The sequence below is a fragment of the Coturnix japonica genome, chromosome 1 (genome assembly GCF_054131305.1).
Source record: "Coturnix japonica strain WE chromosome 1, WE-NBRP24, whole genome shotgun sequence".
Lineage (NCBI taxonomy): Eukaryota > Metazoa > Chordata > Aves > Galliformes > Phasianidae > Coturnix > Coturnix japonica.
In genome coordinates this window covers 51,817,210-51,844,583 of record NC_140663.1, presented here as the reverse complement: position 1 = coordinate 51,844,583, position 27,374 = coordinate 51,817,210, and the positions used below count along the sequence as shown (strand labels likewise).

At 48.1% G+C, this 27,374-nt stretch overlaps 1 protein-coding gene across 7 annotated transcripts in view; it reads left to right on the top strand.

Annotated features, from left to right (window-relative positions):
- Positions 1 to 23,737, top strand: part of ELFN2 (extracellular leucine rich repeat and fibronectin type III domain containing 2) — a 54,591-nt gene extending 30,854 nt beyond the window's left edge. For all 7 annotated transcript variants that reach the window (XM_085539753.1, XM_085539756.1, XM_085539742.1 and 4 more), the window contains one exon: positions 14,687 to 23,737. In XM_085539753.1, the coding sequence (XP_085395879.1) occupies positions 15,355 to 17,781 (2,427 nt within the window). In that variant the 5' untranslated portion in view covers positions 14,687 to 15,354 and the 3' untranslated portion in view covers positions 17,782 to 23,737. The remainder of the gene's footprint in view (positions 1 to 14,686) is intronic.
- The last annotated feature ends 3,637 nt before the right edge of the window (positions 23,738 to 27,374 follow it).

Sequence of the window (27,374 nt, the reverse complement as noted above, 5' to 3'; positions counted from 1 at the left end):
GAGGGCAGCTGACGCCCACTTCACCCCTTCATACAAGGGCTTTGGGTACCCAGTTGTTCTGCAAGCTCACAGCCCTCCTGTAGCACATATACCAACACTACACATGCCCTGTAGCTGTCTGATCCTCTTTGGGACTGAGGAGATCCTCCTCGCTCTCCAAGCTCACCCATAACTCCTTTGTTTCTTTCTGGATTTTTTATTTTCATTTATTTATTTATTCCCTTCAGTGAGGCATTCTAACTCAGAGGATCTCATATAAAGCTCTTCTGTGCTTCCAGCTCTCCACTGACCAGCTCAGAGGTGGTGAGAGAAGGAGGAATCTCTAGGGCCAGTGTTTTGTGATGCACCAGACACTGAGCCTTTCTCCAGAGGCCATGGGTTTAGGTTAGGAACACTCAGGTTCCAGCAGGCTGGAGGGAAGAGAAGGAAGGAAGCAATACTTAATACAGCTCCACAGCTTCCTTTCTGGGGTGGTAAATGTGCTGTCTTGCCCATGAGATGGTGTCATCTGGTTGGTGCTACCTGCAGTAGGCCCATATATGTGACCCAAAGCCTTGCTCTGATGCTGGGAGCGGAGTTCATCGCTCCTTGCTAGAGGCATCACTGATGAGACAAGGCTGAGTTTGCTTTTGCAGTGAGGAATACTTGCTCAGCAGCCAATGTTGCTTGTGACCCCTTACATCACAGCTAACTGAAGTGATCAAAAAGCAGAGGAAAGCCTCTTATTGGTGCAAGTTGTTAGGCCTCTTTGTTGTGTTTCGGAGCCCTATTAGAAAGTGTGTGATGCATGGGGGCTTTGTAACTACAAAACAAGAAATCTGACTTCTCGGTACAGCAGCCAGAAGACCCCATGTATGTGTGGGGGAAGGAGAGCACATGGGAATGTGCTCACATTCCTTGGCCTGTGCGCCATGGGTATGAGTGCATGCATGACTGTTCTGGCGCTACACAAGGGGAGGACGTTTTCATCTGAGTACAATTCGGGCCCAATTCCCTTTCCAATTTGATGGTGCTTTTTTGCCATGTGGTTCCTGCAAGCAGCCAAACAAACAAATAAACACATGGGAACCCAAACTCCCTATTACCACCACATTGCAGATGCAGCCTAGTTTGGCCTGTATTTCTCCTGTTGCCACAGCAACGGTAAGCCAAGGAGTAAATCAAAATATCCTCTTTGGTGCTCAACACCCCCATATGGCAAAATAATAGTGTGGAAAGCCTGTTCTGTTTCCCTTGCCTCTTCTGCCCAACCTCAGTACAGCCAAGGCCCTCCAGAGACCCATAGCAGAGCCTCAAGGAGATGATAAGCCTCCTCTATAGGGAATGAGTTAACACCACCTCTCTTGTGACCAGTATTTACCCTTATTCCCTGCTCTGGCTGTAGTGTCTCTCACAGGGGTTGTTTAGGACTGATCAGCATTTGTGGTCTCAGCTCAGCTGGCTTTTAACAAAATGAGTCCTCTCAGCTCCACCAGAGACAGAACAGCATCCAAACTGGGCTTAGCAACCTTCTTGCTTCAGCAAACTCTGCTTACAGCTGGGAGAGACAGATCCTTTAGAGAGGAGCAAGGCAATCAAAGCACATTTAGGACCAGGACTCCTGTCCAGCTGAGCTCAGAAATATGCTCCCTGGGACAAGTGCCAAAAGGGTTCCACCAGCTATGCTTTGTGTTGGCCTTGGGCAATTCCAAAGTTAGTGATGTGCTTAGGAGAGAGATCTGTCTGCTTGGAAAGAAGAGTCTTTGCGAAGCGAGGAAGGTCTGCTGTCCCTGGGATGGGTGTGGGGAAGCCTCCTGGAAGCAGGGAGAAGCCAGACTTGCATTTACTGCAGCAGCATTGCTTATGGACAGCCTAGATCAGGATGCTATTACAGCTCTGGAGGATGACCTGCATCCCCTTTTCTGCCAGCAGGCGATTATGCCGGATCCATCACTTCTGCCTCCCCCAGCTCTGGCCGCCAGCAGCTTCATTAGGAATCTCAGTGTGTTCTTTGGCTGGATTCCCCCTGAGAATCCGATTTTAAGGCTCCCCAGTGATTGCTAATGTGTAAATACAGTGTGCTTCAGCGTGGCGATGTGATTGCCCGAGTGGATTGGAGCTGTTAACTCTTCAGCACCTAAAGGGCCTCCCCACCTCTCTCTGTTGTGATAACCACTGTCTTGCACAAGGAGGCGGCTGGTGGGAGCTTACAGCCCTGAGTGAATGCATGGAACCAGAGGTCCCCTCCTTTTTTTCTGCGGAGGGGAGGAGAAGAGTGGCCCTGGAGTAGGCAAAAAGGGCCATTTGATGATTAAATGCCGGAGCGCAACAGCAGTGTAAAAATATACATATATCACAAGCTTTAATTAACACAAGCAAAGGGAAAAGGAGGAAAAAAAGCCACTTTTTAAAGGTTTCACAGAGACTATAAACTGGCAGTGGAGAAAAAAAATGTAATACATGCAAATTAATGGCATAAATTTAAGGTTACTTAACTTCACAAATGTTAACAAGCTCATAAAAAAAAAAAGTTATTCTTTCCCAGTTTCCTGTCGCTGTTTGTTTAATTCTCTCTCTCTCTCTCTCTCTCTCTCTTTTTTTTCCCCGTTGAGAAGATTATGTTTTCAGTATATTCCTCCTAAATTAATTCTGGCTCTCTCTCTTCCTTCTCCCTCCCTCCCTCCTTCATCTCTGTCTCTCTCTCAGTGTCTGCCTCCGTCTGTTTGCCTTCCTTTCCTGCCTATCTATCATATTCTTAATGTCCCCATCATCATAGTATCTAGCCTTGGATACAATACCCTCTCATTTCTCTTCCTTTTTTCTTTCCTGTCTCACCCTCCCCCCCCCCCTTCTCCCCTGCTCACAGCCTTCTCCCCTTTTCTCCTATTTGTATTTTTTTCCTGTAGCAGTCAGTATAACTCCAGCCCGGTAACGATACATACAGCACCACCAATTTCCAAACATCTATTGTTCCCTGCCTCTGGCAGACAAAAGCAGGCAAGGAGCAAATTAAGCGGTCTCCGGTTGAACTGCTCGTTTATCAGCCACCCGAATGGCTGCTCGCTGCTGCGGGCTGGGGAGCTATCGACATAGGTGAGGGTGCGTGGGCAGGCTGTGTCAGAACGCCGCGGTCCCTCTTTGAAACAGCAGTCACTGCTCCCCCTGCACCGTCCCCTTTGTGGATAACAAAGGGCATGGCTGCTCCTTGCTGAGCACAGGAAGTCACGAGCCCCCGAGGTCACGGTGTCTCTGCGTCCCACTTTGCTTACAGATAAAACCAAGTTTCAGAAACCTGGGCCACTGCCTGTTTAGCTTTGCTTAAACCCGTTTCTCTGGAAAGAGGACGTGTGCCTTTTGTTCTGTATCTTTTAAAACCAAGGACACCCCAAGATGCATGATCCGTGACGTAACTTGTCCTGTCTACGATGCAACACCACTCTGTTCTCAGGCTCTTTGTTTTCGTTGCTTGAAGGGAGGTTCTTTTTTATTTGCTGGTTAAAAAAATAAATAAATCTCGTTTTGACTTATGGTCCAGACTGAGTCATAGGAAGACATCATTACAAAAAATAAAGAGAAAAAAAAAGAAAAAGAGGGGGGTGGATATCATCTCTTTTGGCCACAAGCCATCCCTGGAGCTTTCAAAGTAGCCTGTGAACACTGCTGCCGGCTCTATGTCAGTACCACAGACAGCAGCCATGGACAATCGCTGTTCTCCTCAATGGCCCATTCGGCGTTTTGGAATACAGGAGAGCAGATGAGGATGTCAGCCTTTTATTCAGCAGTCTTGGGAAAAGGGAGATGAAATTACAAGCTGGAGTCTCTGGGCAGCAGTGAAAGCGAGAAAATCCACACAAGCAAGGAAAGAAAAAAAAAAAAGAAAAAAAGGAACAAAATCTCAGTTTCTCAAAGTGAGAGGAAGGATGTCGGTGGGTGGGTAACAAAGAGGCGAGGGAGAGGAAGAACAGAAGGAGAATCTGTTATGTTTGGAAGATGTGGGAATCATCAACACAGATGTTGCAGAAGAAAGCGATTGAGAAGCTGAATGGGACTTGCAGAGGTTCACCACTGGGTACATGCTTAAGGACATCACTAGATGGAAATATGGATGTGGGAGAGAAAGATATCCATGCGGGATCCCCAGGCAGCATCAGTTTCTGTCCAGACTGACATCACAGGCTTTTCCACTGAATGAAATCACCGCTTTTCCTGGGTAGGAAATGAGTCAGGGTAACTTCAGATCTTAGAGTTTGGCCTATGCAGATTAAGAGTTGTAGTAAGGAATAAATAAAACATGGCATACTCAAGGGTGACTAAGGGCTGGAAGAGAAGCAAAGAACAGCATGGGGGAAGGAAAAATGGCTATGGTGAATGGTGAGGAGGGGCTCCGGATGAATTGCTTACTAGGGCAGTCTGATGAATCCCCTTGAGAGACATTTAGGGGGATATGGCTTGATGCCCTGGTCACAGAGCGTGCATTAACTGGGATAAAGGACAAGACATTCCCATGTCCATGGTAACTGAGTGATAGTGCTCTATCTATCTATCTATCTATCTATCTATCTATCTATCTATCTATTTATCTATCTATCTATTCCGCCCTTTCAGCTTGGATACAGTCTGGAGCAGAGTTTGTTTCTCACTGAGCACACTGACAGCATCTAGCAAACCAGATGCCCAGTACCAATTGCAGACTCCATACACCCTACTACTGAACAGCACTGAAAGAGGCAGAGCAGTGGATGAGGTGAAAAAAGATTGAAATCTGGACTCAGGAAGAACAAAGGAAAGGGTGGGATGTTTTAAAAATCAAGTTGTCCCCTATTTTTGATTGCTTCATACCTTGTTTTAGCTTTGGCCTACATAACTAAAATGGAGAATGACAAGGTGCCAGCAGAGACAGGTATTTTTTGGGTTATTTGCATGGATCATCCGTTTGTTGCATGGCTGCTGTAGGAAATGCAACACCACGAGCTGGCATATATAATTGTAGAGAGGGGTGTTGAATAAACGTGTTTCAAAGAACAAGGAGAATTCTAAATGTCAGTAAGGGGGTATATGACTCACTCATTGGGAAAATACTATTATTGGATACGTAAGTAGGACTGTACAAAGCACTAAGAGGAGAGATGCTACTAGAAAAAAAAGGAGAATTAATAAGTATAGGTAGCATTTAGATAAGTGACAGTGAATGAATGAGGAGATGCAACAGGAGCCAACACAAGGCCTAGAGTGAAAGCAAAGGGAGAATACAGGGTGAGAGTTGTGAAGGATGAAAAGAGAGCTATCATGGAAGATGAGGAGGAGTGTTGTAAGACTGCTGAAGTACAATGGAACAGATGAGTATTTGTTAAAGACTCAACTGGGCTTTTGGCAGAATAATGGTGACAAAATGTTTCTGTTCTACTGAGTTGGGGATTAAGGAAATAAATGAGGTGGAACTTGATGAGGGGAGAGGAAGTGGCTGTGCTGAGGAGGCAGGAGGAGGCCCAGGAGTCAGCAGAAGCTGGCCCCTGCAGAGGTGGGTGAGGTCAGAAAGCTGGGATCGATGAATGGTGTGGAGGAATACCACCCCAAGCACACATCTTTTCAAGAGTGTTTAATTGTAACAACCAGCTTTATATAGATTACTGATAGATAGATCCTGCCTGCTAGCATGTCCACCCAAGCAGAGCCTGAGAAGTGCAGCCATTTCATTGGATGGATCTATGTGGTTTGCAGCAGAGGCAAAGAGAATGGTGGTCCTGGAGGAGGAGGTCTTGAGAGGTTTGAGTCCAGCTGGGAGCAGAACTAATTGTGTTATTGGTTGTTAAACCCCATATTTCCAGAGATCTGCTTTTCTGGCTGGATAGGGTTGATGGAGTCTGCAGAGAGACAGATGTAGGTGGATAATGGGGAGAGGGGGTGGTGAGTGGCATAGCTACTGCCTTAGCGAGAGGGAAAGATGCCATGTAAGTACTGCCAGTTCCCATTCAGTGAGCAAGTGGTGAGTCAGGGGCAGATACTGACTCAGCAAGAAGGTGGCGGGCTGGGTGGGTGGCTAGAGTACCCTGGCCGTCTCGGCGCACACTGCTCGGCCATGCTGCTGCATTCAGCTCCCCATGGGAAAGGTGCTCCCACGTCTCTATTTGTCCCCTGCCTGTGAAATTCCAGTGGCTGGGGCTTTGGAGAGGGCCTCTTGCCATGGTTTCTGGCGGGATGAAGCAAAGAACATTTTTTTCCTGATGCATTTGTTTGCCAATGATGGATCTTTACAAGGGGTTATTGTAAGAGGGGAAGAATAAAAACAGTTGATGGAGGTAGAGGGAGCCCTTCAGCCTGCCTCACCCCAAAGAAATCATTCGTGTAGGCAGGAAGTTGGTGAAAGGTGGGAGGAGGGAGAGAGAAAAGAAAGAAAGGAAAAAGAAATGAGGTAGAAACGAGAGTGAGAGAGAGAAAATATTTGAGAGATGAAAAGAAATTACCATACGGCAGGATCCTGTTATTCAACCTAATTTTCAAAGGACTGCAGCTGTCGCACTGAGATAATCTGTTAATTATAACAGTCATTGTGTTTTGGCAATGGAAGAAAAAAAAACTGTTCTAAACAAGGCAAGGTAGTGAAGAATAGAGAGGGAAGGCGTGGCTGTGTCAAAATGCGTGTCAGATGTTAGCTTGAAATATAGGTGGGTGAGCTGGCCAGGAAGAGGGTCTGTCTCAGTGGGGCTGAAAATGGGGGGGAGATGGAAGCAGCCATGTGGAAATGTAACATCCTGTCTAGTGTGGTGCTACTAGCTTTAGGCAGGCACTGACCAAAGGAAGAGCTCAGAGGTCCTGTGGAGTCTGTTAGCATGTGCTGCCATGGCTTATCACTCTTGTGTTATCAGAAAGAGATTCTCCATGTCCTCCCACACCTTTTCCTCTGCTTCTGCCTTATGTCAGAAAGTGAGCAACGAGGTGTCACTGCTGGTGAGGGAACCTCTCTCAGACCCTTGTTCAGGGGAAGGGTGGCTGGATGCTGAAAGCATGTTGAAGGATGCTGGAATGTCAATGACCAGCAAGAATCTGCTGGTGTGGAGGTATTCTCCACTGGATGACTGGCTGCTACTGCAACCTGTGAAGTGATTTCAGTCCTCAGCCAGCCCAGGACCTTTGTGATTCCTTAGGCTCTGAGCCCCTTCCTAACTTGCACATTTGCTGAGGACATATTTAGTATCCAGAAATACCAGAGGGCTGTTTGACTTGAGTGAGAGCATCTCTCAAATTACTTGTGGGCAAACAATTCTCAGCCAGCCCATTGAAAACCAAGAGCTGCTATTGTGTGATACAGGGCAGAAAAGTCAGTACAGGGCAGCAGAGGAACCACGGGAACCCTGAGGGGGTGGGAGGTCTTCACAAGGACATGACATGCAGCTGTGAATTTCTCCTGGCTTCATGCAGGACATGCTGCCCTCCCCCGCAGCCATGCCTGGTACATGCCCATGCTCATAGCCTGCTCCCTACAGCAGGCAGCCTCTCATGTACACAGGCACAGCACCCTGCTCCCTGCAGGGATGCACATCAGGACACAAATATGAGATCTGTGCTTCCCTCATTTCCTACAGCACTTCTTGCATCCACGCACACTCACAAACATGGCTATCTCCTGTTATCCACACACACCCACAGACATCCCACACTCCTGCCCCACTCCCTGCAGTGTTTCACACGCAGCCAGCACTCCCACCCCATTTTTTGATTCATGCAAACACATGCACAGGCACTCCTGAGCAGCGCTTTCTCCAGTTCCCTATAGCAATTCCTCCCTCCAGGAGTCAACATTCACTCTGCTTCATAGTGTGACTGCCCCTCCCTCCTATCTCCTGGCTTGCACACCCACCTGAGCACCTACAGCGACTCTTCCACATCCAGCCCACCTCCACTTGCAGCTCGGAGCCAACACTGCTACCCCATCCTATGCAGTGACTCATGCACACACACATGGATGCACATGCACACACAAGCAGATGCACATGCAGAGCCCACCCCGCTGCTGCCCTCCCCATGGTGGGCCTCCATGGACAGACACATGAAGCCCACGCTTCCCCCCTATAGTCAGAAGGAATTATTTCTCCGCCCTTCCACTGCAAATGTCTGAGCTCATTGGGTGACAACAAGGAGAGTGATGTTTCCCAGGCCCCTCTTTCCCCTGAGGCAAGAGCGATGAAGGCAGTTTTATCATTGCTAATATTTTTATGGGTCCTGTAATCTCCTGACACCCTTTTCTTGGAGAATGCTGTTCCCCAAGCCTAACCCCCCTGCACACACTCCCATAAGTTGCTGCTGCTAGCTGTCTGGGTGGTGCTGGCTCGATGCAAATACCCCTTAATCTTCAATAATCATATTAATATAAAAGGTAACCATCTCACTTTGGAAAAACAAAAGTGGCTCTCTGGTCTGCCAGGGAAGCAATGGCTTATGAAAGACCTTTCTGCCAGTGTTTATCACTTTAAAATGATTTACGCTTCTAAAGCTCTCTCTTTTCTTTCATGCTTCTGAGCTGCTTCATTTTCCTCCCCTGAGCTTTCCCATTCTCTCTTTCTTGCTGCCTAACAAATTAGGCATCTAATCGCAGTTGGGGAGGCACGATGGGAGGGCGGGGGGAAGTGGAGGGGTTGGGAGGGTATCTACAGCACTGTGCTGTTTTGTTCCTGGTTAGACTTTGAGCTGTTCAGCCTTGCAAAGACTTGGATTATGTGTCTGTGGATTTGCTTGAGCTTGGGTGCATGTGTATGATGAATGTAGCTTTAGGTCAACTGAACATTTCCCATGTCCCAGACTGGCCAAGGATCAGCAGGGATGAGCAGCACAGCCTGGGCAGTCCTGTGCCCATGTTTTGTGATAGGACTAGTGGAATCAGTTTCAAACTAGAACGTGAGATTTTGATTGAGTATAAGGAGAGATTTTGATTGAGTATAAGGAAAATATTTTCACAGTGGTGAAGCACTGGCACAGACTGCCCAGAAAGGTGGTTTCTGATGCATCCCTGTTGACATCCAAGGTCAGGCTGGAGGGGCTTTGAGCATCCTGATCTAGCCATAAGTGTCCCTGTTTATTGCAAGGGGGTTGGACTAGATTTCCAACTCAAATCTATGATCCCTTATTCAAGGCACTGTTGGCCCCAGCTGGAGTTTGAGCTCTGTGATCTCCCTTGCAGCATTTCTCTGTGAGAAGCAGCTGAGATGGTGTGTTGGTTTCATGGGATCCTCACCACAGCATCCTTCTGGTGTGCCAGAGCTTTAGGCTTCCTCACATCATGAGGACAGCTGGAGTCTGGGAGCTTGCTCTCTGCTCATGGCAGAGCCTACATGGCTTTCAGAGCAGCAGGAGCTGTAGATCTGTATGGTGGAATGAACCAGCCCAGAACTGAAGCACAGGATTTCTATTGCAGCAGAGCTCTGCCAAAACTCACAGAGCCTCTGGCACTGGGCAACCAACATTCAGCAGGACCCACTGATAGCAATCCAGACTGTGTAAAGGATGAAGGCTTTGACTGCTCAGTGACATGTAAACAGCTTTTACTATATAAGTTTCCATGGTGGTTCTGTAGATTGTTTTTTGTTTGTTTGTTTGTTTGTTTGTTTTCTTTTTATTCTTTTGCCTAAACCAGCTTTTCTGTCCTCTAGACTTTTTGAGCCTCGGGGGCAAATTTCAAACAAATGTGATGACGATCTCAGAGATGCTGAGAAGTCTTTGTTTGTTATTATGCATTTTTATTTTTTATTATTTCGTGTAAATAGTGGGATAAAATAGGTAAGAGAGAAAGCTTTTCTTCTTTTCTCTTCATAGGCCATGTCAGATTGGGCTTTGGGCAACCTGGTCTAGTGGAAGGTGTTCCTGCCCACAGCAGGGGGCTGGGACTGGATGATCTTTATTGAGACCTCCAAGCCATACCATGCTATGATTGTATAAAGTAATAAAGAAACCTTCAAAGAGCCCAATTAAAAAAAAGAGTTCTGCATGAGCTCAACCCTTAGTGGGCATCAGAAAAGCAAGAGTGGAGGACATGTTCTCTCTCTCTCTCTCTTATGCAAGTGCTTCCACATCACAAATCCTCAGGTCATCAGGTTTCCCGTTATCACTTCTCTTTGTCTCGATCATCTTGGGGTTTCTCAGATGCCACTGGGTACACAGCCACAGCTTCTGTACTGTACAACATGATGCTAACACGATGTTAAATGGGAACATCCCCAGAGGCAGTGGGGCGATAGGGAAGGGGCTGCTGTTGGGTAGTGGCACACCCATGCTGCTTGTTTCTTTCATGGCACTGTGCTTTCACCAGAGCCAAGGGCAAAAGCGAGGACCATCTCTGTCCATCCTGGTGGAAAGATAGAAGCACAGACATTTGAAGCAGCTGGAGATGCCAACAGAGCATAGTGTATCACAGAAATAATCAAGCTTTCATGGATAGTACCAACTCCCTGCTCCAAGCCCCACTGGGAAACACAGCTCCCCTTTTTCTGGAAAGCTGCTACAGAAATCTTAGAAGGACTTTGAAGCCAATATGGCAGAGCATTTTAAAGGTGGCATTGCACCCTGAGGCCTTCTGGCAGTGTGCTGAGCTGGGAGGAGTGCTGATTCCCAGCCTCAGCACAAAGTAGAAGAAAGCAGCAGGAGCCTTGGCCTGGTTTCGGGGTGTCCCCAGAGGAGCCAAGAGTGTTTGGCGGGTTTTTAATGCATGCATTTCTAATGTAAGGCTCTTAGCACCGTTTAAGGAATGGTAGAACTAAGTGCTGGCTTTTTCAGTGCATTGGGCCCCAGGAGGACAAAGCTGACAAGGTCAAGATTGCAGGCCCAAACTGCTGCTGTATGTGGTTTTTCTGGTTGTGTTTTCATGCCATGCCCCCTAGACCTTGTATCCTCCCTCAGCCATGGTCCATCTACCACCCAAGCACTCAAGTGGCCTTCACTCCCCATGCAGAACTATATAATTATATAATGGCTTAGGTTGGAGGGGACCTTAAAGATCACTGAGCCCCAACCCCCTGCTGTGGGCAGAGCTGCCAACTACCAGCTCAGGCTGCCTATGGCTCCAGCCAACCTGGCCTTGAGCACCAGCAGGGATGAGGCACCCACAGCTTCTCTAGGCAGCCTGTGCCAGGGTGGTGAGGCACTGAAACAGCCTGCCAAGAGAAGTTGTGAGTGCCCCATTCCTGGAGGCATTCAAGGTCAGATCTCCATCATTCCTGTCCATAATTTCAGTATTTGTATTTGAATCCATCCTCATACCTGGCTATCTAACTATAGACTGTACTCTTACATGACCTGCTGTGCCACTTTGTTCTCTGAATCGAAGGGCTTTTTCATGGCTATCAGGATACCTACCTCCTGATTCAAATTCAGGGCTTCCCCTACTCCATCTTTCCCTAAACCTCATGCTCTCTTCTCTTCTGAACAGGTGAAACATTCTTGTGGCCTTCAGCTGTTCTCCTAACACTCCAGAGCATTGGAACACCAATAACATTGAGGCATCCATTGACAGAGCATAAATCAGAGATGAATCACTGGGAGTCTGGAACTGATGGGTTGACTTTTTGCCAGCCAAGGGAGGGTACATCTAATCATGGGCATAATGCCATCTCTATTCCTTGATGTTCCCACATATGTGAGGATTTGTAGGAGCTAAGGCAAGCTGTAGGAGCTATCTAGTGTTACAATGAAAAGCTCTGGAAACTGACAGCCAGGTGAACCCAATAAATAGTAGTGGTATCCTTGCATCTGCCTTATAAAACAGATCCTGTGTACACAGCCTCCCTCCAAGCAAGGCTCTTCTCAACTCATGCCTCCCCCTTCAACTTTTATCTAAGCTGTAGTTGCTTATCTCTACTCTCCCCGTGAGAGAGAGTGTGTTACCTCTACTCATCCCAGTGATATCTTGCTGTGTTGCCTGGGAAGCAAAGGAGAGAAATAGCCAACACTGCTGTCAGCACCGTTTGGGCCAGCAGTAAGGACATAGTGTTGCTTCCTTGTAATGCTGGACTCTGACACTGTCTGACTGATGTTCATTTGGCTCTGAACTGTTGAGGTATCTCAACAGTTGAGGCTCTGAACAGTATGATGCTGATCTTCTATCCCTGGTTTGCCTTTCTCTATGTCAGGGAGCACTGAAGGCTTCATGAAAGGCAAAGCAGGGCTACGGTTGAGTTGGAGACTGGCACATCCATGGCTTTGCTGAGATGGGGACTGATGGCCCCAGTCTGAGATGAAATAGGGTTCTCAGCCATGAGCAGGGGTGGTGAGGCTGCAGTTTGGGCTGCCCTCAGGTCCCTTGAGATCAGTGAGACAGTGGGGATAAAGGAGTTATTGGGGAAGAGTAGAAGATGTTTGCATACTTTTTGTATTACAGCTATTGTGGGAACCCAAGGAAACCAATAAATCTGACTTAAGGAATGATTTGGGCCCTTCTTTGGCCTGTAGATGAGGCAAGGTTGCAGTTTTGAGGTAGATGGGAATTAGGTCTTCTCTGCATGGCCCCTGTGTTTTTGGCACATACCAGGGATAAGTACCATCTTTATTTCCTTCCACTACCTAAGCCAGCCACCTCTTTCCTTTCCAGGCTGCTAGAACATCTTCCCCTCCAAGCCCTTTTTGTGTTGCCTGAGTGGAATGAGGATGGGTCTCAGCAATTGATGGGGCTGCTACAGGGTAATGAATTCATGGTCCCAGTGTTGCTATCTGTGAACCATGGAGAAGCCACAGCAGGCAGTGACAACTTCAGCATGGCATTTGGAACAGTCTGCGCTGTTTCAGAATGGAACAAAGCAAAGGGGCTGAGGGAACAAGACAGGGGACCGGAGCTGTGGAATATCAGAGGTTTGTGGGCACCAACCTATGGAGAGCCAGATGTGCCTCCTCTCTGATGCATCTGGGGCAGCAGTATCAGGAAATGATTGGATTATAAGGCTGAGAAACAAAGCAACAGACTGCAAAAACCCCCACCTTCTGCATCAGTGCTGGCTGATGCAAAGCTGGACGTGAGAGAGCAGCTGGAGGCCATCACATGACAACCACAAATGACTCAAGTCTGGCGGTCTCAGCTGTGACTTTATCTTTTCTTTTGGTCTAGCTCTCCTTCCCCCTCCCCCTCTCCATCTTGGCTTTCCTTTTTGGATTATTGAATATTTAAGTGTTTCTCTGTGACACTATCTCTGATCTCTTAATCCAGCTGGCCTGGTAATTCCACAGACCCAAATCAGCTCAGATTTCTCCACAGATGTAAGCCTTGTTCCTTAAGGATTCCCTCCTTCTCCATTTATCTTCCTTCATTTTACTTCTGCCCTTTGTGGTTCTGTGCTAGAAATTGGTTCAGCTTTTGCTACAAAACCTACAGTATTTTAAGTGAGCAACCTTCCCTCAAAATAAAAGGGTCGAGAGGGAATCTTTATTCTTCACTAAGAATCTTTTTTTTCCTTTCTTTTCTCTATTGTCTTATCCCTGCTCTCCTCTCCTCCCGCAATTAAAACTAAAGCCCAGTGCTCACATTTTCTCTGCTGTATGAAATCATTTCCTCTGCACTGCCTGAGGGCACTCCTTCCGGGCTCCTTTTTCAGCACAGTGGGAGAAAGGCTGAAACCATGACTGGAGAGAAAGTTTTACTCAGAGAGGTGGTAGATCCCCAGTCCCTAGAAACATCTAAGGTCAGGCTGGAAGCATTCTAAGCACCCTGATCTGTAGGTGTGCCCGTTCATTGCAGGGGTGTTGAACTAGGTGGCCTTTGAGTGTCCCTTCCAACTCAAATGACTCTATGATTCCAGGCTGCCCTTCCTAGTCAGGATGAGGAGATTGCCCAGACCCCACAGACACATTAGGGCAAACATCACTTTGCCCCTGATTCCTGGAAGGCGTCTGTTCCCACAGAGGAACAGCATTCATAGCCCCCAGACAGAGTGGGCTCAGCAGGAGGGTGGAGGCTGTATACCCCTCTTTGGTGGGTGGGGTGGATGAATGATGTAGTTTAACTCAGTACTGCTGGCACTGTTGGTGGGAGGCTGGAGGCTGGTACTTGACATGCTGCCTACATCCAACCCCTCTGCATGCTCCAGCCAGGCTGGCCCACCTCAACAGCCTTGTCCCTGCATCGAGAGGCAGGAAAAAATTTTAGAGCACAAGTGGTTACACGTGGCTTGAATTATTTATCCGTCCTGCAGCAAGGAAGGGAGGAAACAAATTAAAAAAGTGTTGCTTTTTTTTTTTTTTTTTTTTCCTTTCTTTAATTTTGTAATGGGGCTTGTATCCATTTTCATTGCTTCATGCATTCTGTGTACACGATTTCCAGGCAGCTGAAAATCGTTGGCTTTAGCTGTGCTTGGGGCTTGCCTTTGTTTACACTAGGAGTTCTAAGCCAATCGCAATAGCAGCTGCATGTTTCCCAGCCTCCCTCTCCTTCCCCTTCTGCCTACACTCAGCTGCCTTCCCCAACCTCCCTGGCTGTGATTACGTTGCATAACAGAGCCTGGGTACCCTTCAGCATACCCCCAATATAAGACTATATGTTGTGGGGGTCTCCTTCTCAAAGATTTATCAGTGTTGCAGGAGGTCTCATTCCCCCCTTGTGAGCACCCCCTACAATTCTATCTTTTCCCCATCTCCCTCTTCTCATGAAACCACATCGTCTACATTATTATTGCAAACACCTCCCCTACCCCCCCGCAACTGATGCCTCTTCTTGTCTCCCGTGTGCTTTCTTTTCCAGATTCCAGTGACAGATGGATCTCTCTCATGTGCACTTGCTCTTTCCCTCTCTGTATTTTTGTTTTCAACATGTTTGATCTGAAGCTCTGAAGCTTCTCAGAAGGAACCCGGGAGAAAAAGAGGAGGAACTGAAGGGAGCGTGAGCGACAGAAGAGGCAGCCTTGCCTTATTCTTCCAAATCACACCGTGGAGGGGCGGGGGAAGACCCGAGGGGGGAGGGTTTGGGTTTATTTTGGGGTGGGTTCAGTGTGGGGGGCAGGTGGGTGGGAAGACATTGGAAAAGGTGAGAAAGTTGCTCATGAACATCGAAAAAGATTTGTTTTCCTCCGTCTGAACTTTTGTTTAGAAAAGAAGCACAAGGTAGTTCTCTCCCATACCATTCATCCTTGGTCACAGTTGGTGGGTGTGCTGGAAGGAAATTGCATGCATTCTCCCTGCTCCATGCTCCTGGCTTGACCTAGAGGGCAAAAAGAAATGATGTTGATGGCACCCAATAGGACTGGGGTGCTCATGCACTTCCATTACTAAGCCCCTAGTTATTGCCCCTTTCACTTGCCTGTGCCTCTTACTTTCCTTTTGCTGTGATCCTGGAATTTGAATTTTTTGTTTCTCCTTCTTTTTTCTCTTCCTTTTTCTTTTTTTAAAAAACTTTTTACCTTTTTTGATCTGATGAAGGCACCACTGAAGACCATGATGTGCCTGGGGTTTTGGGCAGCTGCCCTGCTCTGCTTGTTTTCCCCTGGCACCGTGCGAGGTGACTGCTGGCTGATTGAGGGGGACAAAGGCTATGTGTGGCTGGCCATCTGCAGCCAGAACCAGCCCCCATATGAAACCATCCCCCAGCACATCAACAGCACGGTGCATGACTTGCGTTTGAACGAGAATAAGCTCAAAGTGGTGCTGTACTCCTCCCTCAACCGCTTCGGCAACTTGACTGATCTGAACCTGACCAAGAACGAGATCTCTTATATTGAGGATGGGGCTTTCATGGGCCAGACAAACCTCCAGGTCTTACAGCTGGGCTACAACAAACTTACGAACCTGACAGAGGGCATGTTGAGGGGCATGGCCCGGCTCCAGTTTCTATTTGTGCAGCACAACCTGATTGAGCTGGTCACCCCTACTGCCTTCTCTGAGTGTCCCAGCCTGATCAGCATTGACCTGTCCTCAAACCGTCTCAGCCGTCTGGAAGGGAACACTTTCACCAGCTTGAGCAATCTTATGGTGTGTGAGCTGGCAGGTAACCCCTTCAACTGTGACTGTAGCCTCTACAGCTTTCTCAACTGGTTGGCGCTCTTCAACAATGTAACCAAGAACTACGACCGGCTCCAGTGTGAAACTCCACGTGAGTTTGCTGGGTACCCACTCCTGGTACCTCGGCCTCACCACAACCGCAATGCCATCACCATCTTCCAGTCTATGTGCAGAGGAGGCACCATCCCCTCTCTCTCCAGGGTCAACCCCACTCCTTATACCCCTGACTCCCAGCGAGACCTGGATGAGGGCTCAGCCATCAGTCCTGGAGACTTCCTCTCTGTCAAGCCTCCAGCTTCTTCCACCACTGACTCCTCCTTCAGTCCCAGCATCAAGCTCCATGATGTCACCATCACTTCAGCCATCCTGATGGTAACCATCCCCATGCCCTACAGTAAGATGTATGTGCTGGTTCAGTACAACAACAGCTATGTTTCTGACATTGCAACACTGAAGAGCAAGAAGGAATACGTCACTGTCAATAAACTGAAGGCCCACACTGATTACACTTTCTGTGTGGCCTCCATCCGCAACAACAGACGCTATAACCACACTTGCTTGACCTTTGCAACCAGGAGCAAAGGCAGGGAGGACCCTATTTCCAGTACTTCCACCACCACGCACTACATCATGACCACCCTGGGTTGTCTCTTTGGGATGGTCATTGTCCTGGGGGTGGTATACTACTGCCTGCGAAAGCGAAGGATGCAGGAAGAGAAACAGAAGTCTCTCAATGTAAAAAAGACAATCCTAGAAATGCGTTATGGATCAGACATTGATACTAGTACCATGGTCCATCCTTCCCAGAAACTGGGTGAGCCACCAGTCATCCCTGTCTCACGCATGTCCTCTATCCCTTCCATGATTGGGGAGAAGTTGCCCCCACCAAAGTCAATGGAGACTGGGATGGAGACCCCCAAAGTGACCACAAAAGGCAATTACATTGAGGTGCGGACTGGTGGTGGGGATGGGCTGGAACGGACCCCACGGGATGAGGACCTGAGGGAGCTTGACAATGGGCAAGGCTCAGCTGCTGAGATCTCTACTATTGCCAAGGAGGTAGACAAAGTCAACCAGATCATCAACAACTGCATTGATGCCCTCAAGCTGGACACAGCCTCTTTCCTGGGTGGCGGGACTGGCGTTGACTCAGACATGGCCTTTGAGTGCCAGTCCATACCTGCCAGTTCCTCGGGTGGGCTGGAGCGGCCCAGCTTTCTTTCCCCACCCTACAAGGAAAGCTCCCACCACCCTTTGCAGCGCCAGCTCAGTGCTGATGCTGCTGTGGCCAGAAAGACCTGCAGCGTTTCCTCTAGTGGCTCCATCAAGAGCGCCAAGGTTTTCAGCTTGGACGTGCCTGACCACCCACCGCTGAGCAAATCTGACTCCAAATACATTGAGAAGGGCAGCCCACTCAACAGCCCTTTGGATCGTCTTCCCTTGGTGTCCCCAGGCGCCATCCACCACTTGGAGGTCAAGCCCTCCTACCACTGCAGTGAGCACCGACACTCCTTCCCGGCCCTGTACTATGAGGAAAGTGCAGACACCTTGAGCCAGAGGGTGTCATTCCTCAAGCCTCTCTCCCGCTCGAAGCGAGACTCCACATACTCCCAGCTCTCCCCCAGACACTACTTCTCGGGTTACTCCTCCAGCCCTGAGTACTCATCAGAGAGCACCCACAAGATTTGGGAGCGATTCCGGCCTTACAAGAAGCACCATAGGGAGGAGGTTTACATGGCGGCTGGACATGCCCTGCGGAAGAAAGTTCAGTTTGCCAAGGATGAGGATCTGCATGACATCCTGGATTACTGGAAAGGAGTCTCTGCTCAGCAGAAGCTGTGACTCTTCCCTACTCTTTCCAAGAAAACAATACAAAACAAGACCCCCCCCTCCCCAACAACCAGAAAGAAAACAAACAAACAAACAAAAAAAAGCCACTTGACTGTGAAAAATAAACCAACAACAAAATACTCCGACAAATACAAAACTGACAGAATCGTTTCTTAAAGTTTACAACAACAACAGAAAACTCTCTTACACACACAGACACAAACACACACACACACACACACACAAGCCGAATTGTCTCTACTGTGTTACGGGGACCATTGTTCTGCCTGCAGATGGTTGGGAGGAGAGTCCTGCTCTGACACTGTGGTAACAACACTGGAGTGTGTGCGGGTGGGACTGGCCTGGGAGGAGGCGGCGGCGGGGATGGACACTCACTGGGAATGGAACTGAGCTATGAATTACTTCTCTTTCTGTTTCTCTTGCTGATTGAAAGCTGATTTTTCTTTTCAGTGGGAGGGGGGAGGACTTTGGTTTAGAAAGCTTCTCTGCCCACTTGATACACCTACTTTTCCAAATCTTTCATCACTCTAGTTTTCCCCCACTTCCTTTGGCAGTGGAAGCGTTTCTCTCTCACCCCTCACCTTCCTTGACAGGTAGGATTTGTTGGAAGAATCTCTCTCCTTTTCCTTTTCCTCTTCCCTATCCATCTCTGTTAGGGGTCCTTTGCACTTTTAAAATAAATACTGCATGAACTTCCATCCTCCTTGGAAGAAGGAGAGTGTGAAAGACAAAAGGAGGAAGACCTGACACACAACAGGCTCTGTGCCCGTGCAGCTCTCCCTGCTTCCCTCCTCCCACCATGTTGGTGATGAACACCAGCGATTCTGGAGTGACAGGCCTGCTCAGAGCCAGTTATATGCCTACCACTGAGGGAGTATGGCTGTGTTCTTCCGCACATCAAGTCAGTCCCTCGAGGAATGGTGGACAAGGAGGTAAGAAGGTCCAGTCTTTCAGAGGTGTAAAGGGTTTTCATCTCCCCATAAGTGTCAGAGGTCCTTCTCATCACACAACCCCATGACTTGGTCAGCAGGTTTGGTATGCTCTTCTGCCCTTCTTACTATGAATAAGGGACCTGGAGAGGAGCTAAGCAGAACAACTTCTTCACAAAGCTTCTGCAGCTCTTCTCAAGTGACCTGCATCATGTTGGGAGTGGGGTAGAAGAGCATCAGCCATTCTCCTTTCTTAATTCATGAGGGGTAGAGTAGGTGTATGTGAAGAACAGGATTTCTGATTTTCAGAAACACCCCTCACTGAGCTGACAGAAAAGCCACAATGTTTCTTCCACTTGAATAGCCCATGGACACAGCATGGATAGGAGACAACCTAGAGTGCAGGAAGGAGCACAGAATAAATATGAGAATGGGTCTGGGACTAGTCCGGTAAGGATAGATTCAGAAAAAGCTCCCTTTGTGTGCATCTCATGTTCTGGGATAGGGAAGGCACAAGCCTCTGGACAGCAATGTTCCTCTGAATATCTAGAGGTCGTCATGAGAGTCAGAGCAACTTACCACCTCCTAAGCCCTCCACCTCCTCACAGGTAGCTGTGACAGACTTCTCATAGGAATTCCTCAATTTCCTGGCAAAAAAAAACCAAGCTTCTTTTACTAGGTCCCAGTCTCTGATCCTTGGATAGAAGATCTGCCACAGGGTTAGGAATGAGCCTGTTGCCCTGCCTAATTCATCCTCTTCATGAGCAGCCCAACAAAGCACAGTCTTGGCACTCCTTCCTCTACATTTTCCTTGTCAGGCAGGGGTAGATGACTACATAGTGCACCTTTATACAGCACATTGGGCCTCCCCTCTGTGAGCTGCACATCCCAGCTGTTCTTGACAATTGTTCACTATTTTCAGGATGAGAGCGAGGGCCTGTTTCATGTTAGTCTTTTCCAAGTGCCTATTTCATTTCTGAGGCACTCTTCAGAACCCTCAATATGTCTGGGGGCCCTGGGAGAAGGAGGAGGCTTTAGGAGCTTCTCTGGGAGGTACTTATGTGCTGGCTGCAGACAACCAGCCCATTATCTGTCAGATAGTTGCACTGCCATCTGCAGCAGCTGATTTCAGCGCTACAGGTGACATAGCTTCATCTTCTGAAAGTGAGGAGCAGCAGTAGACAAGAGACTGGTGTGCAAAAATCATTGGAGATCCCCAAGGTTTAAGCCTGTGAAAATCCTTGGGGACCCTTCCTTGTAGGGATGTTGCCAGCAACAATTCTAAGACAGCTCTGGATCCTGTTGCCTCAGCCTCCTTCACTGTCAGCCACACCTCCTCTCAGAGCATCATTTTGCCTCAAGTCCAGAAGTATTCATGGAGTTGACTCCACTGTGTAAGAGCCAGAGAAACTCAAAAGGGGTATGTGTGTTTGTATGTGTTCAGAATGCTGAAATACATCTCTGCTGCCAAGTGTCCCTCCATGCTGGGGCAATGCAGCAAACCAAAACAGGTCAGTGCTGTGAGAGGTGCACAGGTACAGCAGAGACCTCTCCAGATATCACACAGAGCAGGCCCAGCAGTCTTCCAGCATGGCAATTATCCAAGCAGGAAAGGCTAATGACTGAGACACAGAATTGGACAGGGAAAGGAGGATGACAGACACAGGGGGATAGAGTCCTGTTCCTTTCCCCACCTCTTCCCTCCCTGTGCTTCTCTCCTGTATGGTCTTGTAATAAGTTCTGCTCAGTCTATAGTTTTAGGGGGAAGCCTTAAACTGCAATGGTTTCTGCTCTTTCCCCACATCACCCCAGCAAGGTAGAAAAGAAAGGTCAGGAATACAACTATCACCAGGCCCTTCTTTTGCCTGTGGTGGGGGTAAGGCTGCGTAGTGGGGGGGCGGAAGGCATTTCTCTCCCCACTGTAGCCCCCACTCCAAGCCAGTGGATGAAGTTTGCACAAGATGGACTGTTCTGAGGGAGAAAGAGGGCAAGGAAGGGGAACAAAGTGTCCCACCTTCCTTCCTCCTCCCTTCTTCCTTGTCCTGCTCCCTTCCCAGGGATGAGGGGCTTGCAAAGTGATGCCAGCCCTTTTGGAGGAAGACAGATTTAACGTTCTATTTGCATGATGATTTTACTGTATTTTTCTGAGGAAACATCTGTTGTGTATGTGCCAATTTGTTGGAATTTAACCTCCTCCCCAAAATCTTTCCCATCCTCATCCCTGTTTTTCCTGCTCCTTTCCATCATCCCTGATATAATTTTATGAGACTCCTACAAGTTTGAGAGGGAATGCGCCCCAAAGAGAGCCCAACCTAATCAACCCAACAAAAATCTTTCACTTCTTTCCAGTGTCCACTCTCCTTGTCCCAAATGTGGTCTCTTAGCTGCTTTTCAGGGTTGTGTGTATGAAGGGAACTGTGTTATATGCCAAAGTCCTGCTCTTCCAAGTGCTCATCATTTCTCCTGATTATTTAGAAATAGGAGAGAGACCCATCAGGATATATCTCATAAGAGAAATGGTAACTACTACTCCCCTGCCCTGGTTTCACCTTCCCCAGATCTACAGGCAAGGCCATTCCTGGGGGAGCCAGGAATGCCTCACCTGCAAGGAAATCTGATACAGGAAGAACCTGATTTGGAGCTGGTTGCAATCACTATAAGACCTCCTGCCATCTTCCTCTCACTGACTGCAGATGGCTTCACATTAGGTCTATCCTACCCCTTTCCTGCGGGTGGTTCCAGCGGAGAGCAGGGCACAATGACACCTATGAGACCTTCATGGTGGAAAAAGGCCCCAGGAGAATTTGCCAAACTTCTAAGTCCTCTATGGCTTGGTTTTGGTGACAACTCCTCATCCTTGCCCTTCTCTCAAGGCAAAGTAGATCCATGGGGCAGAACAAGGACTACCCCCCTTCACACATTATTTCTGTGTTGGTGACTACTGACAGGAATTAATGCAGTTTTAGTTCACCTCATTGGAAAGGGTGGAGAGTCCAATATGAGGGGGAGTTCTGACCTGTCCCTTCCTCAACAATAGGCTGATGGGGAGCTGGGTTGGATTCCTGCATCCAGAAGAGTGAAAGCAAGACTCTAGGTGTGGTGTTGGTTTTCCTGTGGGTCAGAGCCCTTCCCCACACCTGTAGGTGATGGCTGACCCTAGATTATGCTCCAGCGCCACATTCCCACTCCTCACTCTTCCATGCTGAATAAATCCCTCCTGAGGCAGGTGTGAAATATTCATGACTGACAAATGAAGATTTATGTCAGGCTGAGGAGGCCTCTGTGTGTTTGCAATGCTAATCAGCCTGCCTTCCTGGAGGAGGTTCTGCCAGGTAGGCTTGGGGGAAGGAAGGGGAGATATGCAGGAGAAAAGCAGGAAAGGGAGCTGAGGAAGGGAGAGGAGGGGCAGGGATGAGGACAGTCTATACTGGAGAGATGGAGGGATGGGGTGGGGAGAAAGTAGGAAACAGGTAGAAGGAGATGAAGAGGGACAGGCTGGAAGGAAGAGGGGAAAAGATGGCTGTACAGGAAAGAATGGAGGGTGAAAGAGGCTGAGTGCAGGGGTGGAGACTCTCTGAGAAGAAGTGGAGAATAGTCAGCAGTGCCTGAAGAGAAAAGCTGGATGGGCTTCATGATGAGCTGTGGCCCCTCTCCGTAGGGCACATCTCAGCATTACAGGCTGGACAGCTGCCACGTGGGCAGGAGCTGGAGCCAGGGCCCTGAAAGCACATTTGCCATGCTTCTTGATCACCAGAAAGCTCGACTGCATCTGGAAGCACACTCGGCCACTGGGAACCTGGAAAAAAGTCCTCTTCCACCGTCACCGCCTCCTTCGGCTGCATGCAAGAAGAGCTTCATGGAGCCACATCCTCTCGCTGGAGCCAGCCTGTTGAACATCCCAGCACCTGTGCAGCCTCAGGGTGGCTTTGAGTGGGAAGGACACTGAATGCCACCCTTCACTGGGCCATGGGGCTCTCCCGTAGGGCTGGAGGAGCCTGTCCCACTTCATCTGCCCCCTGAAGGCAGATGTTTTGGGGTGTCCCCAAGGGGCAGAGGGGGTGTTTGTTGTCCACCCCCTTCCCTCCCACACTGTCCCTCCAGCCGCTTTGGCCTTGTACTATGAGGGGCTCTCTTGGTCTGCCTCCCCTTTTCTTCCCCTGCCTCGAGCCACAGGGAGTTGTCTCTATACCTCTCCCCACGAAGGCAGCTCTCAAAACACTCCTCTTCAACCGTTCCTCTCTCTCCCCATCTCACAGGTCCCCCTCTGTCTGCCCCATCCCCATGCGTTTGGCTTGGCCTTTGCCTCTCCGTTACCACCACCGCCACTGTGAGGCCTTGCTCTTTGGTGGCCCGCTCCCACCACCCGTTGTCCCCTGTCCCCGGGGAGAAGGGGCTGGCTGGGTCAGGGCGAGGTCCATCAGAGCTGGTACCACTGGTCCATCCACAAGCACAGCACTTGGGGCGAGGGGATGGGAAGGGGTGGGTGGCCGCCCGGAGAAGAGCTGGGGAGGTTTCCCCTTGAATGTAAAGAAGGGCCTCGGAGGCAGCTGATGGGACTGGCTCCTTGTGTCCTCTTTGGTGTTCCTCTTTCCACAACAGCCCTGTGACCCCCCTGGTTGTGTATGGACACATTTGAGTTGGAGTTATGTTATTTTCTTCTGTTTCTTCTGTTCTATCTTTCCTTTTTTATTTTTCTTTTTTTCTCCTTTTTTTTTTTTCCTGTTTTTCCTTAACTTTTGGATTTCTCTTTTTATCTCTCTCTCTCTCTTTCTTTCTTTCTTTCCTTCTTTCTTTCTCTCTTTCTCTCTTTCTCCTATTTTTTTTTTTTTTAATTTTCCTTTTTTGAAAACAAATGGCACGAAATCATTTTTCCTCAACTCGGAGATTCCTGTATGTAGAAAATCAATTTCTATATTTGCAATAAATTTCTTATTTAAAAAAAAAAATTAAAAAAAATTAAAAAATAAAAAACAAACAAAAAAAGTCCCAAAAAAAACCAACAAACAAAAAAGTGAAAAGCTGCTTCTGAGTCTGTTTGTCTCAGCTTTGTTTTGAACCGGAGGTGATATGGAATGGGAGGGGATGGGGGGAAACCAGAAAAGCTGGGTTAGATAGTGGGAGAAGGAGTCTGAATTCTCCTAGGGACTCAGTGGCCATCTGCTCCTCACTAACACTGTTTCTCTGCCCTTAGATGTTGCCTCGTTCATAGAATCATTGAATCATTTGAGTTTGAAACCATTCTTAAAAGTCATCTGGTCCAACTCCCCTTCAATGAACAGGGGCACCTACAGGTAGATCAGGGTGTACAGAGCCCCTCCAGCCTGACCTTGGGTGTCTCCAGGGTTGGGGTAACTGGGCAACCTGTGCCAGTACCTCACCACCCTTTCTGTAAGAAACATCTTTTTATCCAATCTAAATCTCTGCTCTTTTAGTTTGAAACCATTTCCCCTTGTCCTGTCCTAACAGACCCCGCTGAAGAGTCTGCCCCCTTCTTTCTTATTGCCCCCCTTTTCAGTACTGAAAGGCCACTCCCATGTCTACAGGTCTCCCTGGAGCTGTGTCCCATCCCAGGCATGCATAAACCACTGCCTGTGTGTAGGACAGCACTTCTTCACCCACTGTCTACACAACAGAACTTTGGCTGGTGGCAAGAGGTATTCTCCACCCAAGCCCCAGAGCTGTCAGGATAAAGGCCCCTGAAACCAGGTAATTTGTCTGTTGGTAGTGACTGAGCAATCTGTAGACTAATCTACCACCACATACACTGATCTCAGCTCTTCCTAAGCATCAATTTTTCAAGGCAAGAATGCAGCCAGCAGATCTGTGTGTATTGGTGCATTTATACAGATAATTAGGCCAATTTGTGCATGGTGACATAGCAGCCATTCTCATAAATATCTTATCTCTTCCTTACCTCCTGATTTTTTCTCCAAGAGTGGTACTGCTGCTTGGTGCAGAAGTTATCATCTTTTGCCACTGCACATCCTTCTTTGATCATAAAAGTCTAACAGTGGCTTCTGGGGTTCCTTCATGGAGGCAGCTGCTGGGACTTGCTGTTACAGCCTCTCTTCCTAGAGCAGAAATTGGCAGGAATAAGAGGACTTAGGGGGCGGGGGGTGAATAAGAACGCAGCAGTGACTTTCAGCTCCTGGATATATATGCCACAGTAGTTGGCAACTCTTATTAATGCTTGAATTGATTTTAGAGCAGCCTAGGGCAGCTTCTACTACATGCAGATGCTTCACAGTCTGATATGTTCTTCCTTGGTCCTGGGAAGAATGACTGAGCATGGGAAGGAATGGCATTGGGCTGTGCACTTCTGGGGGATGGAAAATGGTGCATAACAAAGAGGAGCTCTGATGGGGTTTATCAGAGCTTTGTGTACTTTGTGGAAAGCTGGATCGATGGGTCAAAGTGGTATTCTTGGCATCTGCATCTCTGCAGTGCAGGGATATGGGCTGTCAGAGACGGGGAATCTTAAACCTTGAGAGGAATTAATGCAGAAATTTTAAACAGGTATAATCTCATCAGTAGAGTGCCCCCATGCTGTTTATTTTGTTGCTAAATTCAATTTTGTCTCCACAGTCCTGCATTTCAACTGGTTGTTCTGCCACAGGGAGAAGGAAGGACAAGATGTATTTGTAGATGCTGTCTAGGGAGAACAGAAAGCTTTGGGAAGGAAAGACTGTCATGGCTTGGGTAGTCACAAAGGTCCTGAAGCCAGGTGGGGACTATTGGACTGGGGGCACATAGAATCGTAGCATCATAGAATCAATAAGGTTGGAAAAGACCACTAAGATCATCCGGTTCAACCATCAGCCCATTACCAGCACACCCACTAAACCACGTCCCTCTGCGCCTTAAGGAAAGAGGCAAGCAGTTCTTAAGGTACTTAAGCAGCCTTCAGCTGATTCCAGTCATACCCTGGGATTCTTCTGCTCTGCACAGGGCTGTTTTTATTGGTTCAAAACGATTTGGTGTCTCATGCTTCATCCATGCTGTCTTGGTTCTTCATCATCCCTGCTTACCCAAGAAATCACTGACTACAGCAGAAGAAAGATTAACTTAGTGACAAGAGTCTTTTGCTGGAAATCATTCAGGACAGCTGAGATCTCAGCAAAGGATACAGGAGTGAAGGGTTAAGGAGGATAGAAGGAGCACTTGCATACACAAAGCTCACTTACATATTTATGACAATGCTCCGTTCCTTAACTTCCCAACTATAAAACAAGGGTCTGTGTCATCCTTTCCCTCTCTGAGCTCCTTAGGACAGTCTGTCTCTCACATCATGATTACATGATGTCTCTTGCAATGGGGATTGCCATGCTGGTCAGGGCCTGGTATTTAACACAAGTCTTCAAAGGGAGAAGTCATGTCACAGAAAGTGAGTCTAAGGAGCTGGACTGGTGACTCTTGCTAAGCAAGGCAGAAGTAAGCAGGGGCCCAGCCAACATTACTGTGGAAAAAAGCCTCATCACTTTTTAAATAAGAAACACTTAAATAAAGAAAAGCGTTCAGCTCCATCTCTCTTTATATGTCACCAGAAAGGGCATCATTAAGAATTCATTGCAACTTCTGCACCCAATTTTCCAGCCTAGTGCCTTGTCCTGCTTGTATTGCTCCAGCTCCAAAGATGGTGAGTGCGCTGCCATGAGTATCAAGGGACAAACAGGACCTGAATAACAAGATGGAGCTAGAAGAAAGGGCAGGGGGATGCTGAGGACCTCTGATGTGAAGTGACTGAAAGAGGGAGAAGCACATCCCTTCAAGGACCATGAGGAAGAGACAGAGTTGCCCACAGGCCTGTGAGCAAATAGACAAAGACAAACCCATGCTGCTGACTGTCTCCTGCTCACACAAACTGGGACATTTCCTCAGACTTTGTTCTTTCCCTGCCTGAATGTCTGGAGTTTATCCAGAGGTGACTTTGAGGGCATGACTGGGGCTTCCCAGCAGCTTGGAATGGTCCATGCTCTGGCTGACCAAGATCTTGAGCTGCAAGACAGTGATAAAGCTGCCCAATGAAAATAGGCAAACTAAGCAAAACAATGTCATGAAGTGAATTCCTCAAGGCAAGGAGCTGCTAAACCTATCAGGTTAAAGCTATAAAGGCTGAAGAGGCTGTACCTGATACACACGATTACCTACAGTTGAAGTGAAATGTCTGTTTATTCCTATGATATCCTATCTGAAGAAGAAGGACTGCATTCAGGGCTCTGCTCAGATCAGACTTTTATTCAGAAAATACATGAGATCCCAGCTTACCATCAGCTCCCAGTAAGGTGGGCAAAGACCTATTGCCTCATTTTCCTTATAGAACATTTTATCACTGTCTTTTGTCAGCGTCATTCACCAAGCTTCCTGCCTGTGACACCTGTTTCTCCTTCTCTCTACTTCTCAAGTGGCAGCCAGGGAGATAATTGGTATTTTTGACAGTGTTTGTTGAGTACTTTGTGGCAGGAACTGCTGGGATGAAGTGGCAAATTAGATAATTAAGGTTAATGAAAGGCTTTCCAGGACTATGTTACCGTACTCCATGAGGATGGTGCACTCCTTTCAGGGCCATGGCAATGAATGTTGCCACTGGGGCAAGGAAAGAAGTCGGGAACTGATGGTGGCAACCAAGAAAAGGGCAGTCCTGCTTCTAAGTGACTG